General features: G+C 35.8%; 1 protein-coding gene and 1 pseudogene across 1 annotated transcript; both read right to left on the bottom strand.

The window, feature by feature from the left end:
- Positions 1 to 849: 849 nt before the first annotated feature.
- On the bottom strand, positions 850 to 3,877 carry LOC137708462 (F-box protein SKIP14-like; annotated as a pseudogene).
- Positions 3,878 to 8,683: 4,806 nt separating this feature from the next.
- LOC137708096 (F-box protein SKIP14-like) lies at positions 8,684 to 12,393 on the bottom strand. Its single transcript, XM_068447087.1, has 2 exons — positions 10,859 to 12,393; positions 8,684 to 10,229 (listed from the first exon to the last, which is right to left on the bottom strand). The coding sequence occupies exons 1-2, from the start codon at positions 11,798 to 11,800 to the stop codon at positions 9,675 to 9,677; spliced, it is 1,497 nt and encodes a 498-aa protein (XP_068303188.1). The 5' UTR covers positions 11,801 to 12,393; the 3' UTR covers positions 8,684 to 9,674.
- Between the last annotated feature and the right edge of the window lie 5,000 nt (positions 12,394 to 17,393).

Genomic DNA, 17,393 nt, shown 5'->3' with positions numbered 1-17,393 from the left:
TCTCTCTCTCTCTCTCTCTCTCTCTCTCTCTCTCTCTCTCTCTCTCTCTCTCTCTCTCTCTCTCTCTCTCATTTTCTAAAAAAATATGTTCATACACACAAAATGTGTAGGCAAATGCTAGTTTTTTATTGATAAGTTTACCCTCGTGTGATTTATCAATGTCAAGAGTTGAACCCAAAACATGTCGTGTGAAATCCAGGATTATGCAGTAATAGATCTAGTAATGGAAATTTAGTAACAGAAATCAAGCACTTGAAAATGTGCACAGCAGCAATTCTCAAAATGATGAAATGAGAGGAAATCACATTAGCAACAGAGAAATAAGATAAACACTGCATCTGTATTATCTTCCACAATAGGAACAGAAAAACAGTAAATCTGTAGCTTTCAACTGAATTAGTACTACACATTCCACCAACCATGGCACAAACATCCTTCGGAATCATCCAACTGTAGCATCCTACCAGCAGCGGTGGTGGCACGGGCGGTAGCATTTCACACCTCCGTCTAGCTCTGCCGTGACTTTCTGCTTCTCCCTGTACGGCTGCTGCTCTTCATCTGCACCCATAAAACTTCTCAACTTTTGACTATGGTATCTGCTTCGACTAAACAATCGACAGCTACTAACACCCCCTGCTTCAACTTTCCGACATCTTTTCTTCATCGCCTTTCGGTAAGTCTCCAGGACAGGAACCAAACACAGAATGAGCTAAAACATGTTCAAAATAAACTTCTTGATCTCTTATCTTGATCTCTTATGTGTCCCCTCCTGTTTCTTTTCCAATCAACCATTCTTGTGTGTAACCTCCTCTCCTCCCCACAGTTCTAATCTTCACTCTTCAGTTCCCCTTTTTTCTCGTTTTTTCTATTTTTTTATTTATTTTCAATTTCGTTTCCCGGGAGATTATCTCTATCTTCACAAGGTGCAGCTTCCTCATGGTAATACAAATCCTTACTGCCCCAACCAAGCATGCACTAAACAGCTTCTGCCCACTTTTGAACACCCGAACCTCATAGATTCGGATCCACAACCAACAGCAAATGAATACCTGCTGTCTTTCTCTTAGCCAAAAAGGCAAAATTGATACCTGTTCTCCTGACAGAATATGGCGCACTTGGCAGCGCCCTTTTCTCCATACTTCTCTTGACAGTTAAGTAGACTCTCCAAACAATGCAAGCAAAGCAAGTCTATACAAAATGTCTCCTCATAATCGCAGTCTTTAAGGCAGCACCTGCAACTAATACAGCGAGCTATGCAGAGCGTGCAAGCCCTACATGTCTGATCAGCAGGTTGTTTCCCCTGGCAACTCTTTGCAGGGCAATCATAAACTAAACTAAGTCTCTGGCACCTGGGTCATGCTTCGATGTCGATGGGACAATCATCATCACAAGAGCCATACAACAACCCACCTTTAAAAAACCAAGGTTTCGGGGCTCTAAGCTGAATGTGGTTATCTGCACCAAGCAAGAATTTCAACTCTTCGAACTGCTTGTCAGTTATACCAGAGAGACCAGCAATTCTTAACTGCTTTATTCCAGGGTTGCCTGCAGACTTCAAGGTCCTTATGTTTAACAAGATGCACTCAACACTGATTTTAAGACATCCGAGAACACTTAACTGCACAGGCAAAAATGTATATGTATATAAGTTTAATGCAATCGAAAGAACATAAACTACATAAAAATAAGGCATAACACACTCCTGTAAATTTCACACATTTAAAATGATAAATACAAGATGTAAAATATCGGTAAACAGCAGTACCAGGTTTACAAAATAAAAATTAGCCAGAATTTCAGCTAAATGATCAAAAAACAAAAACTACAACAAAACACTAATCATGTTCAGCATCAAGAGCTGCGTAAATTGTCAAATCTATTGATATTCGTATAACATTCAACCATTAAGTCCCTAAAAAGCCATTACAGAGATGATATAGTCTTCAACCTACTTGCTATAAACGACAGAAGAGTTCAATTTCAACAATGTTGTAAGCTACAATCACATCATAAAGTTATATAGCCCTTATGTCCGATAACTTAAGGCTAACGAGAAGTTATAGTAAGAGACACACATGAAATGTTTTCACAGAAATCAAATAGGGAATGCAACTTCAGAACAGTTTATTCTAAGGGAAAGCAGCATAAAAGCATCTTTTTTTAAATGTCACAGAACAATAGAGAGGTATCCTGTTATACAAAATCATAATCAGAAACACAAGCAGGAATGTCGAAAATACAAAAGTTCAAATACTCACCTTTGTCAACCTCGGGTTGCTGTCAAACACACCCTGCAGCCCACTGTCAGTGATCCTTACGCAATGCACTAGACCCAAGGTTTGAAGTGTGCCTTGAGCCCTGCTAGTTAATTTTACTAGAACATCATCGAAGATGCGCTCATTCAACGGCCAATCGATGATAATATTCCTCCATAGAAGAGGGTCACTTCTAACTGCATTACGAAAAGACTTGCAAACCCTTTCAACCGAAAGAAGGTCCTTAACACCAAGAAAAACGCAGTGCATAACACACAGCATCATGCCGAGCACTCACCTCAATATCAGGACCCATGATGCTACAACCCTGTATTTCCTTAGTTCCAACCTGCAGTTGCTTAACTCCATCAAAAACATCTAAGTCCCCCACATAGCTAAAACTCAGAAACTCCTCCACATTGTCATCCAATACAAAACCTCCATCACTGATCCCGAACCCATCAAAGCTGTCATATGGGATTGATACTCCATCAAATTTCAGGTCACAAACTTCCGGCTGATACCACACAGCGCTATTCCAAACCCAATTCAGACTGGTAAACAATCCGCCATCAACCACCTTTGCCTATCCTTCATCCCACCCAGAACTACAAGATTCATCATCCGGTTCAAAACCTTGAAACCAACCAGCGATCGCCGTTAACGTAGACCTAATCTCCATTCCAAAGGGATCGACGGGCAATCGATCCACAATATCATCAGCAGAACGGTCACAAAAGCCACCCAATTCACTCTTACAATGGGTATTCTTCAAATCCAAATTGGAACTCCAAGAACTTGACGGATCATCACAAATACCATCCAAATCCTTTTCCTTGAATTGATCCATCCAATACCCATCAGGGTACTTAACAGAAGAACACAAACTATGTTCCGATGACGTATACGCCGGCAAGATTGAGCCACGAGAGAGATTCAAAGCCATTCCTTGCAGCTAAGAGATAGAATATATACAGAAATTTATTCCAAGAAACCTGGTTCTTCTTTAACACAAGGCAAAAATTCCATAGATAGAAGGCTTAAAAAAATAAAAAAAAATTAAAAAAAACAGAAAGGAATAAAAAAGCACCTGAATTTCTGGATTATATGAGAAACCCAACTTCCTAATAGGCCGATTCTCAAACAAAAAGCAAAAAGTTCACAAATTTTATACGACTTAGGAGTACCAAACAACCTGAATTCAGAGAAACCCTAGTGGAAATTGGGAATTAGGAATTCAGAGAAGCAAAATCCTAATGTGGGTAGTAGATAAAAGAAAAGATTGAAACGGGTACGGAGATTAAAAGGAGAAAGATTGAAATTTACCGAATCTGATGAGGAAGAGGAAAAGCAGTCTGACCCAGCGATGCAAGCAACCGACCGACCAATCACCCAACTCAAAGAGGAAAGAGGTAGAGAGAGAAAGTTAGAGAGAGGAGGAAAACCAGAGAGGAGGAGGAGAAGGAGGAGGAGGAGGAGAGGGAGGGAGGTAGCTAGGTAAGAGAAACTGGAAGGTGAGGGGCAGAGAGGGAGATAACAACAGAGCGTGCGTGACAGAGAGTAAAAGCGGGGAAGGTTGGGAAAAAGACGCGTGGAGGGGGAGAGAGAGAGAGAGAGTGGCGGCCGACAAGTCTACCACCTGGAGTCGTGATTTGTTTTGGACCAATGTATCAAAATATACCATCATTATTTGAACATGACAGCTTGAAAAAAACTGTAACATGCGTAGTACAATTAAAAGTTAAAAGTAATTTTTATTTATACATTTTCCTTCATCTCATCATGCGTAAGTACATCCATATCTAGCTTCTTAGCTGTTTTTCTATAATTGAAACTACTCCTACTTTTGGTCATGAACAAGTATAAATAAGATTAAAAAATAACGAGTACAAATAATATCCCAAATCTAAACCGTGGTAGAAGTTACTTAAGGAAGCTCATCATTTTGTTCGTTGGGTTCTGTGGCGAAACGTCGAATGATCATGTTCAAATAGTCTTTCAATTTTCCAAATGTATGAATAACTGATGCAATTGCATTTTCATACAACGTTTTAAGGTATTCGCATACGTACTCAGCCACAACCTTCACAAACCAAACAACCCAAAAGAATCCGGCGACTAGCCCTAAACTTGGCACAAGGATCACCACTTCTAAAATCAAGGAAAGAGTTCCAAGGAGGAGGCTAATCTTATTAATGAATGATTCTGCCAAATCCGAATTATGGCGAGCTTGCATGTGGAGTATTCTAGAGCAAATTAGTGATCCAATATAAGCAATTAGAGCAATGATTACGGACACCATAGCCGGGTAGTTTGTGTTGAACAGAGACTCATTTCTGGCTCTCTGCTTCAGTTGGAGGAAACCGCCTAGCATGTTGATGAGGGAACATATATATTTATGCACCTTTGTAGAACGTTCTTCACTTGTGCTGTTATATATATATATATATAGTTAATGAGAAAATTAAATGGAATTGCATTAATGAATCATCTACAATACATTTTGTAATCTCAACTAATAAGAAAATGCTAGGGAGACCATATTTTTGTATCATATTTGTGTACTAATATGACGTGGCAAGTGATGTGTACATACCACGTCAGTTAATGAATTTATCTCATTGAATGTTGGTTGTACACATCACATGTGAATATATTTTTAAATTAATCAAGTCAATATATGATCTGAAATCAACTAATTGAGAACGTATGATAAATCCATAAATTAATCAAGTTATATCATCTGAAATCAACTAATTAAGAACGTATGATATATTATAAATTAATCAAGCCAATGTATCATCTGAAATCAACTGATTAAGTAGGTAAGTTGTAACAGGGTACTTAGAAGGCTGTTATTTTTTTCAATGTTTGTTAATAACAAATATATCTAGTCATTCGACGCTCTTAATTTGTCAAAAAATTGCCTAGAGTTATCAAGAGCTGAGTTGTATAGATTAATTGCTAATTAATTAGTTCTTTTTGGTCTCCCCATCATTTTCCCCACGTAAAAGGCCAAAAATAAAAAGAAGTATACACTTACCCTTCCAGTTCCGAATGTGGAGGGACGCTAACAGGAAGCTCTACGACACGATCCATGTACGTATATATGGAACTTCTGTACAAATTAAGGAACACAAAAACAAAATTCAAATCAAAGACACGTCACACCTTCATAGACACACACACATAGACGCAAGAGCTCTATTTTCTCTTTTTGAAAGACGAGCTCTGTATATATATGGATATAGAAAGTAGGACCACTTCTTCGAAACAGCATTATTCTTCTTTTAAAAACAATATTTAAAAAGGCAACGACTGGAGTGGGAGAGTGGCAAAAGGATTCCTTAACCTCCTTCTCATTCAAAAGTGTGCATAGATTTGCACGGTATGAATTATAGGAATCAAACTTTAGGTAGATAAAAAGTGCTTGATTAATAGTGCCGCACGACAAGAATTTGATACAAGTGCTTTATTATTTCGTTGATTGATCACCTTATTAATCATGTCTTGGGTTAAAACATATGATAATTCGGTGGTCTCTATTTTAACACAACAACGAATCTTTTTAAACGCGTGTGTGTTGAGCTGCATGCAGCAGCTCGCCCCAATAATATTGATTTCACTATCACAAACTCAAAATATTGATTCATGAGGACCACCAAAAAATCAATAAAGCATTGCAAACTCATGAGGAGCACCAAAATATCGATTCAAAATATTGATTCATTAAAATCAGTGCTCTGTCTAGAAAGCGTTGCAAACTCGTGAGGACCATCAAACCAGCGATGTCCAAGTTCTACTTATGAACGCACCTTTTTTGAGTTTGACAGGTGAAATCTAAACAATCTTATGTGCCGTTGCAAGGTTAAAGCATATGATAATTCGATGGTCTCCATTTCGACACAACAGTGAATCTTTTTAAATGCATGTGTGTGTTGAGCTGCATGTAGCAGCTCGCCCAATTATTGCAGCACTCACTATCACCTTATTAATCATGTCCGGGGCTATAATCACAAAGGTTAAAGCATATGATAATTCGATGGTCTCCATTTTGACACAACAACAAATCTTTTTAAATGCGTGTGTGTGTTGATAATTCGATGGTCTCCATTTTGACACAACAACGAATCTTTTTAAATGCGTCCATTTTGACACAACAGCGAATCTTTTTAAATGCGCGTGTGTGTTGAGCTGCATGCAGCAGCTCGCCCAATTATTGCAGAGCTCACTATCACCTTATTAATCATGTCTTGGGCTATAATCACAAAGGTTAAAGCATATGATAATTCGATGGTTTCCCTTTTGACACAACAACAAATCTTTTTAAATGCGTGTGTGTGTTGAGCTGCATGCAGCAGCTCGCCCAATTATCGCAGTGCTCACTATCACCTCATTAATCATGTCTTGGGCTATTACTTTTGTGATTATAACATCCCACACCCACATAAGAATGTTTAAGTAGAAAGCGTACAAACTCAGAGGGGACCACCAAATAATCACACCTATTTTGAGTTTGACAAGGGAATTGGATCCTCTCCTGAGCAAGAGATCATGATCCTCCTGACCCACTAACACGGGCATTGGATTTTGATCCAACGGCTACAAACAGGAGGTCCATCTAAAAGTTACAATAATTGTAGCCGTTGGATCAAGATCCAACGGCCCATGTTATTGGGTCAAGAGGATCATGATCTCCTGCTCATGAGAGGATCCAATTCCTTTGACAAGTACCAATCCAAGTTCTACTTATGATCGCACCTATTTTTAGTTTGACAAGTGAAATCTACATTTATACTCTATAGAGTACTTGAAAAAATAAAAAAATTGAGGTTTCATCATAAAATTAATTGTCAACATGGGAAAGAATCAAACTTTTTATAAGGACTTGCAAGATTGAGCAAACTTCCAATGTGTGACGTTTCTTTACATACCTTCACGACAACAAATGTCCCTCCAAGTTGACCTAAGAACAAAGGAAAAAGCATGAACACATTTGTAATTTCGCATGCACTCTGATATCATAGAGAGATTTTTTAACGTGCCTGGAACACGGCAGAGCACCACATATTATCATACAATTGGAGGAAATTTTTTTTTTAAAGTATTCCAACAATATTGACACGTGGTATTCCGCCTCAGTGCTCCGTTCCCACTAAAAAATCTTTCAATATCATAGGCTTTCTAATTAATAAAACACTGCTATTTTTATGTTGATTTTTCTTTAATTTATTAAATTTAAATGTCATAAATAAACAAAAAGAAGAGAGAAAAAGTGTGGACCCTGCAATGATTCAATCAAATATCCTTTGTATTAAAGTGTATATCTTCTGCAAATACATAAGCATTTCATGCTACCTTCATATATCACGTCCATTCAGAAAGGAACCGAATTACAATATCTTAATTTTTCTTCTTCTTAAGAAAAGCCATGGTCATGCATCTACACAAACAGCAAAAATTAGGAAAAACAACTTAATTAATTAGGGTTTTAATTGATGACAAACAACTTCCATAGAACACTGAGATTCTCTTACCTTCGAATCATTGTGATAGGAGTTTCACTTCTTTCTCTCATCCACAAGTCAGTCTTTTTTTTTTTCATTCTGAGAAGTGATTTTCCTTTTATTTATTCAATTTCAAATTAAAAAAATGCAAAAAAGAAGAAAAGATGTGTGCGAAAATCATTTATCGTCTTTGCGAAGACTATGAACCAACAACGAATGCCCTTGCATATATCCAATATTCTTAAATCGAACTCGGTTAAATTAGGTTTTTCCTTTCCATGTGTATAGGCAGCTATTATCGGCACTCCCATACAAAAAGTGCAGGGAATTTTGGAGTGCTAAGCAGATAAAAGCCCAGGCCCGTTTCGTAGTTTTCCTCTCGCCCAAGTAGTTAGGGTTTTATGACAAAAATCACATAAACCCTACACCCCTCATTTCCCTTCTCTCGAATCGTCTCATCGTCACCAGGATGGGAAGCAACCAAGCTAAAACCAGTAGTATCCCACAAAAATTAAACCATAAGAATCACGACGAACAAAAAATTAATGAAAAGCTCCGGAGAATTAATGAAAGGTTCATTTAAATTATAACATATATTTATTTTTTATTAATAATTCGGAGAAGTGAGACACATCAACCTGTTCCATGCAAAAGTTTACATCAAGCAGAAAGTGCAAAAATTTCTCCATTTTTGTTCCCGAATTGTAGAAATTCATGTCAAACACCGACCCCATAGTGACATTCGAACTAAAAACACAATGTCAAGTGAAATGTTAAAACACATATTTTCCCAAAAAAAAAAAAAAAAAAGTTAAAACACATAACCTTAAGTATTGATCGTAATGTCACATGCCAAAATTACAGGTCCTAGTTTTAAAAACAATAATAATAATCAACTAGAGACTTTGCCATGACAATCCATCCTTCCAAATGTCAGAAAGATTCACAAAAGTGTTTGAACCTTCCTTGTCCACTATCGTGTAATTTATTAGCGCTAAGAGTTGAACCCAAAACGTATCGTGTGAAATACAGAAGTATGCAGTAACAGATCTAGTAATGGAAATTTAGTAACAGAAATCAAGCACTTGAAAATGTGCATAGCAGCAATTCTCAAAAGGATGAAATGAGAAGAAATCACATTAGCAACATAGAAATACGATCAACACTGCATCTGTATTATCTTCCCAAAGAGGAAGCGAAAAACCGTACTTCTGTAGCTTTCAACTGAATTAGTACTACGCATTCCACCAACCGTGGCACAAACATCCTTCGCAATCATCTAACTGTAGCAATTCGCAATCATCCAACCGTAGCATCCTACCGGCAGCGGTGGTGGCACGGGTAGTATCATTTCATAACTCCGTCCATCTCTGCCGTGACTTTCTGCTTCTCCATGTACGGCTGCTGCTCTTCATCTGCACCCATAAAACTTCTCAACTTTGACTATGGTATCTACTTCGACTAACAATCGACAGCTACTAACACCCACTGCTTCAACTTTCCGACATCTTTTCTTCATCGCCCTTCGGTAAGTCTCCAGGACAGGAACCAAACACAGAACGAGCTAAAACACGTTCAAAATAAACTTCTGGATCTCTTATATGTTCTCTCCTGTTTCTTTATCAATCAACCTTTCTTGTGTAACCTCCTCTCCTCCTCACAGTTTAATCTTCACTCTCTTCTTTTTTTTCCCTTTTCTTTCTCTTTTTTTTTTTTTTTTTTTTTTTTAATTTCAATTTCGTTTCCCAGGAGATTATCTCTAGCTTCACAAGCTGCAGCTTCCTCATGGTAATACAAATCCTTACTGCCCCAACAAAGCATGCACTAAACAGCTTCTGCCCACTTTTGAACACCCGAACCTCGTAGATTCGGATCCACAACCAACAGCAAATGAATACCTGATGTCTTTCTCTTAGCCAAAAAGGCAAAATTGATACCTGTTCTCCTGACAGAATATGGCGCACTTGGCAGCGCCCTTTTCTCCATGCTTCTCTTGACAGTTAAGTAGACTCTCCAAACAATGCAAGCAAAGCAAGTCTAGACAAAATGTCTCCTCATAATCGCAGTCCTTAAGGCAGCACCCGCAACTAATACAGCGAGCTATGCAGAGCGTGCAAGCCCTACATGTCTGATCAGCAGGTTGTTTCCCTTGGCAACTCTTTGCCGGGCAATCATAAACTAAACTAAGTCTCTGGCACCTGGGGCATGCTTCGATGTCGATGGGACAATCATCATCACAAGAGCCATACAACAACCCACCTTTAAAAAACCGAGGTTTCGGGGCTCTAAGTTGAATGTGGTTATCTGCACCAAGCAAAAATTTCAACTCTTCGAACTGCTTCTCAGTTATACCAGAGAGACCAGCAATTCTTAACTGCTTTATTCCAGGGTTGCCTGCAGACTTCAAGGTCCTTATGTTTAACAAGATGCACTCAACACTGATTTTAAGACATCCAGGAACACTTAACTGCACAGGCAAAAAAGTGTATGTATATAAGTTTAATGCATTTGAAAGAACATAAACTACATAAAAATAGGCATAACACACTCCTGTAAATTTCACACATTTAAAATGATAAATACAAGATGCAAAATATCGGTAAACAGCAGTACCAGGTTCACAAAATAAAAATTAGCCGGAATTTCAGCTAAATGATCAAAAAACAAAAACTACAACAAAACACTAATCATGTTCAGCATCAAGAGCTGCGTAAATTGTCAAATCTATTGATATTCGTATAACATCCAACTATTAAGACCCTAAAAAACCATTACAGGGATGATATAGTCTTCAACCTACTTGCTATAAACGAATAAGAGTTCAATTTCAACAGGGTTGTAAGCTACAATCACTTCATAAAGTTATATAGCCCTTATGTTCAATAACTTACAGCGAACGAGAAGTTATAGTAAGAGACACACAAGAAATGTTTTCACAGAAATCAAATAGGGAATGTAACTTCAGAATCTAAGGGAAAGCAACATAAAAGCATTTTTTTAAAATGTCACAGAACAATAGAGAGGTATCCTGTTATACAATATCATAATCAGAAACACAAGCAGGAATGTCGAAAATACAAAAGTTCAAATACTCACCTTTGTCAACCTCGGGTTGCTGTCAAACACACCCTGCAGCCCACTGTCAGTGATCCTTACGCAATGCACTAGACCCAAGGTTTGAAGTGTGCCTTGAGCCCTGGTAGTTAATTTTACTAGAACATCATCGGTGATGCGCTCATTCAACGGCCAATCGATGATAATACTCCTCCATAGAAGAGGGTCACTTCTAACTGCATTACGAAAAGACTTGCAAACCCTTTCAACCGAAAGAAGGTCCTTAACACCAAGAAAACGCAGTGCATAAAACATAGCATCATGCGGAGCACTCGCCTCACTATCAGGACACATGATGCTACAACCCTGTATTTCCTTAGTTCCAACCTGCAGTTGCTTAGCTCCATCAAAAACATCTAAGTCCCCCATATAGCTAAAACTCAGAAACTCCTCCACATTGTCATCCAATACAAAACCTCCATCACTGATCCCGAACCCATCAAAGCTATCATATGGGATTGATACTCCATCAAATTTCAGGTCACAAACTTCCGGCTGATACCACACAGCGCTATTCCAAACCCAATTCAGACCGGTAAACAATCCGCCATCAACCACCTTTGCCTTTCCTTCATCCCACCCAGAACTACAAGATTCATCATCCGGTTCAAAACCTTGAAACCAACCAGCGATCGCCGTAAACGTAGACCTAATCTCCATTCCAAAGGGATCGACAGGCAATTGATCCACAATATCATCAGCAGAACGGTCACAAAAGCCACCCAATTCACTCTTACAATGGGTATTCTTCAAATCCAAATTGGAACTCCAAGAACTTGACGGATCATCACAAATACCATCCAAATCCTTTTCCTTGAATTGATCCATCACATACCCATCAGGGTACTTAACAGAAGAACACAAACTAGGCTCCGAGGACGGATACGCCGGCAAGATTGAGCCACGAGAGAGATTCAAAACCATCCTTTGCAGCTAAGAGATAGAATATATACAGAAATTTATACCAAGAAACCTGGTTCTTCTTTAACACGAGGCAAAAATTTCATAGATAGGAGGCCAAAAAAAAAAAAAACAGAAAGGAAGCAAAAAGCACCTGAATTTCTGGATTATGTGAAAAACCCAACTTCCTAATAGGCCGATTCTCAAACAAAAAGCAAAAAGTTCACAAATTTTATACGACTTAGGAGCACCAATCAAGCTGAATTCAGAGAAACCCTAGTGAAAATTGGGAATTAGGAATTCAGAGAAGCAAAATCCTAATGTGGGTAGTAGATAAAAGAAAAGATTGAAACGGATACGGAGACTAGGAGAAAGATTGAAATTTACCGAATCTGATGCGGAAGAGGAAAAACAGTCTGACCCAGCGACGCAAGCAACCGACCCACCAATCACCCAACTCAATGAGGAAAGAGGTAGAGAGAAAAAGTTAGAGAGAGAGAGAGAGAGAGAGAGAAGGAAAACCAAAGAGGAGGAGGAGAAGGAGAGGGAGAGAGGTAACAGAATTTGGAAGGTGAGGGTCAGAGAGGGAGATAACAACAGAGCGTGCGTGCCAAAATTAGGGGAGCGGGGAAGGTTGGGAAAAAGACGCGTGGAGGGAGAGAGAGAGTGGCGGGTGACAAGACTACCACCTGGAATCCTTCGACCTTCACCAACGCCAAGAACGATAAAATTTTCATTGTGATCGGAATATGAACGGTATATCACATGTTTTTATATAAGTAGTGAAAATTTTATTTTTTAAGTTATTAACTTTTTAACACACATATCACATCATTTGTATAATGACACATGATATATTATCTCGTGTTCCGATCATATTGAAAAATCTCTCGCCAAGCGACCTTTTCTCTCTTTTAGCCAAAAATGGTCAAAATTGACATAACATTTTACTCTCATTTTTGAGATTTGAAATCGTTAAAAATGTTTTTTAAGTTTGTCCATCATCTATCATTTTCATCAAAAATTTACTTAAATAAGAACTAATATGACAAAATATTCTCAATTTAATAAACAATAGAGAGGCCCCAAAGAGATTTGTAGATGCCGAAATGAAGAATGGTATCTTATAAAGGAAAATTAACAAAAAGTTCAAAAAAACTTTAGTTTTAATGAAAAATGACAAATAAAGGTTTAGTGAACAGTGCCAGAAAAAAGGTAAAAATGTGATTTTTCGTTACAAGTGAACAGTACCGGAAGTATTTCGTTAAAACACCCTTCTTATAATCCATATCAAAAATTTTGAAAACAAGATACAAATCTAAATTTAAATGTAAAGGTATTTAAATTTAAATAAGGGAGTTTTAACGAAAAGCACACGATACTGTTCACTTTAACGAAAAATCACATTTTTACACTAAAAAATCAATCATGGTACTATTCATTTTACCCTTTATTTTGTCCTTAATTATTAAAACTCAAAGTTTTCAAACCCTTTTCATTAGTTTTCTTTTTAAATAAAGTAACATAGGAAGAAAAAAAAAAGTAGAAAAGAATAAAAAAAATTTACGATCGGTACTTTGATAGCGATTCTATTCAAGTATAGTTGCTAGAATTCTAGCGACTAATTGGGAATCAAGTCGCTATATTTGTATCAACTAATTTCAAGAAACATCGCTTTATTTATAGCGATTTAATTTCATATAAGTCGCTAGAAATATAGCGACTAATTTCACACAAAGTCGCTACCTTTATAGCGACTAATTTCCTATTCAGTCGCTATATTTGTACCGACACTATTATAATTCTTATTTATGTTAATTTTTCAGTTTTTTTTTTTTATATTTTTATATTTGTTAATTTTTCTTTTATTTCTCTTACCATAATAACAAACTATCATAATCATTTGACCAAAAAACTATCATATTCATGTTTTTCAAAATATGTTTTTTCTGTAGAAAATCTATTATAATTCATATTTAAACACTTGAAATCAACGATTTAAAATCTAAATTTAAAGCTATTCTTTTATTTTTCAAGTTTAAAAATCAATAAAAATGATTCTGAGACCTAATAAATGGTAGGATCACGTCCAAAGGGCTTGCAAGATCTTAACTCCAACGCAAAATATTTCCTAAAGCTAAAAAACACAAAAACTGTGAGTTACCCACAATTTTCTAATCGATTTTCAAAACTTTTACAATAAGCTAAAGTTGGAGTCATTCTACTCGCACCACATGTTTTCTAAAATTAATTTAAGAAATTTCCAATATTTTGAACACCTACAAATCCCTTTGGGGGCTCCACTATTAGCTTTCATTATTTTTTTCTATTTTCAACTTTAAAAATTAATGAAAAATATCTTCGGGACCTAACAAAGGAAAAATTACATCCAAAGGTCTTGCAAAATTTTCGTTAATTCTCACACAAGATATTTCCTAAAACTAAAAATTTCAATTTTTCCCAAAAACTGTGAGTTATAACCCATGTTTTCCAATCGATTTTAATAACTTTTACAAGATTCATTATAAGCCAAAATTTGAGTCCATTTAGACGCACCACATGTTTTATAAAATTAATTTAGGACATCCCAAAGATTTTTCAACACCTACAAATCTCTTTGATGGCCTTGCTATTAGTTTACACTATATTTCTAACTCAGAGTAACAACGAAAAATTTTCCCAGCATGACCAAAATGATTGATGGTGCATAAATTCAGAGACTACTTCTATTGATTTAAAATTTGAATGACCAAAGTAAGGAGTTATACCAACAAGGGGCCCTCTACCACAGTGATGGAGAGGAGTTTGCCCTTACATTATGGCAGGGGTTTGAACCATGTCGGCTCCCTAATCTAACATCTAATTTAACAAATCTATCGTTTCATGAGAAAAAAAGTAAGGAGTTATATTAATCTCAAAATCCGTTTTGACCCCATGAGAAAAAAAGTAAGGAGTTATATTAATCTCAAAATCCGTTTTGGCCCCTTTTTAACATGGATTGAGGGTTTCAAATTCCTTGTTACAAACTTTTAGGGGTTTTATTAAATTCTATGAAATTTTTTGTTGGTATACTTGAACGTGCCTTTAAAATGATTAAAATTATTTTAATATAATAAAATACAAAGTGTTTATGACGACATTTTGACCAAAAAAAAAATTTGACTTTATGGAGAGGTCTATGAGCAAAATGCAACTCTTACTATCTATTTGTACTATCATTTGTACCACGTCACTAATAGAGATGAGACCCACATGCGTTGGCGGACCCTACTTCTATTAGGGAGATGGTACAAATATGAGTGTTTTCAACGGAGTACAATTTTCTCTCATCTTATTCCTATCATGTTCCCTCTCCTCCTCTCACACTTTGCTTTTTATCTTATTATCTCTATAAAAAATCAATATAAGATGTTGATGTGACTTAATCATGACCGTTCAAGTATGAGATGAGGGAAATAAATAGATTAGAAAGGGAGAGAATCCTCCTCCGTTTTCTACTAGTGTTTTTGAAAAATGTACTTTCAAATGTTTCACGATGTGCTTGTAATAAAAGCATTTTTAAGTAGAAGTGATTTCTAAAGAAACATTCTCAAACGAGCTCAAATTTTCTTTCTGTTATTAGGGCACTACTACTTCGACTAGGAATCTTCTCTTCTTTTTTCTTCTATATCAAGGAAACCATAACAAAGAAAAATATTTGGACCAGCAATCAACTCTTTTATGTATCTATGCATCCGAGATTCTGCATTCGGGTTTAGAGTTTCTCCCCTCCCACATATCACATCATATCACATTATTTGTATATTGACACATGATATATTATCTCGTGTTCCGATCATATTGAAAAATCTCTCGCCAAGCGACCTTCCCTCTCTTTTAGCCAAAAATGGTCAAAATTGACATAACATTTTACTCTCATTTTTGAGATTCGAAATCGTTAAAAATGTTTTTTAAATTTGTCCATCATCTATCATTTTCATCAAAAATTTACTTAAATAAGAACTAATATGACAAAATATTCTCAATTTAATAAACAATAGCGAGGCCCCAAAGAGATTTGTAGATGCCGAAATGAAGAATGGTATCTTATAAAGGAAAATTAACAAAAAGTTCAAAAAAACTTTAGTTTTAATGAAAAATGACAAATAAAGGTTTAGTGAACAGTGCCAGAAAAAAGGTAAAAATGTGATTTTTCGTTAAAAGTGAACAGTACCGGAAGTATTTCGTTAAAACTCCCTTCTTATAATCCATATCAAAAAATTTGAAAGCAAGATACAAATCTAAATTTAAATGTAAAGGTATTTAAATTTAAATAAGGGAGTTTTAACGAAAAGCACACGATACTGTTCACTTTAACGAAAAATCATATTTTTACACTAAAAAGTCAATCATGGTACTATTCACTTTACCCTTTATTTTGTCCTTAATTATTAAAACTCAAAGTTTTCAAACTCTTTTCATTAGTTTTCTTTTTAAATAAAGTAACATAGGGAGAAAAAAAAAATCAATGAAAAAAAAAAAGTAGAAAAGAACAAAAAAAATTTACGATCGGTACTTTGATAGCGATTCTATTCAAGTATAGTTGCTAAAATGCTAGCGACTAATTGGGAATCAAGTCGCTATATTTGTATCAACTAATATTAAGAAAAATCGCTATATTTATAGCGACTTAATCTCATATAAGTCGCTAAAAATATAGCACTAAGTCGCTAGATTTATAGCGACTAATTTTCATAAAAGTCGCTAGTAATATAGCGACTAATTGTCATATAAGTCGCTACTAATATAGCGACTACTTTCCCACTACGTCGCTACCTTTGTAGCGACACTATTATAATTCGTATTTATGTTACTTTTTCAGTTTTTTTTTTTATATTTTTATATTTGTTAATTTTTCTTTTATTTCTCTTACCATAATAACAAACTATCATAATCATTTGACCAAAAAACTATCATATTCATGTTTTTTCTGTAGAAAATCTATTATAATTCATATTTAAACACTTGAAAATCAACGATTTAAAATCTAAATTTAAAGCTATTATTTTATTTTTCAAGTTTAAAAATCAATAAAAATGATTCTGAGACCTAATAAATGGTAGGATCACGTCCAAAGGGCTTGCAAGATCTTAACTCCAACGCAAAATATTTCCTAAAGCTAAAAAACACAAAAACTGTGAGTTACCCACAATTTTCTAATCGATTTTCAAAACTTTTACAATAAGCTAAAGTTGGAGTCATTCTACTCGCACCACATGTTTTCTAAAATTAATTTAGGAAATTTCCAATATTTTGAACACCTACAAATCTCTTTGGGGGCTCCACTATTAGCTTTCATTATTTTTTTTCTATTTTCAACTTTAAAAATTAATGAAAAATATCTTCGGGACCTAATAAAGGAAAAATTACATCCAAAGGTCTTGCAAAATTTTCGTTAATTCTCACACTAGATATTTCCTAAAACTAAAAATTTCAATTTTTCCCAAAAACTGTGAGTTATAACCCATGTTTTCCAATCGATTTTAATAACTTTTACAAGATTCATTATAAGCCAAAATTTGAGTCCATTTAGACGCACCACATGTTTTATAAAATTAATTTAGGACATCCCAAAGAT

Source organism: Pyrus communis, chromosome 11, assembly GCF_963583255.1.
Source record: "Pyrus communis chromosome 11, drPyrComm1.1, whole genome shotgun sequence".
Classification (NCBI taxonomy): domain Eukaryota; kingdom Viridiplantae; phylum Streptophyta; class Magnoliopsida; order Rosales; family Rosaceae; genus Pyrus; species Pyrus communis.
Note: the sequence above shows the minus strand (reverse complement) of the source record. Positions and strands in the feature narration are given on the sequence as shown.

What these genes read in the sequence shown, in the direction of transcription:
- LOC137708096 (XM_068447087.1), bottom strand. Translation starts at nt 11,800, where the DNA reads ATGGTTTTGAATCTCTCTCGTGGCTCAATCTTGCCGGCGTATCCGTCC. An exon ending in GCAACCCGAGGTTGACAAAG is followed by an intron (nt 10,230 to 10,858) that starts GTGAGTATTTGA and finishes TTGCCTGTGCAG; the next exon opens with TTAAGTGTTCCTGGATGTCT.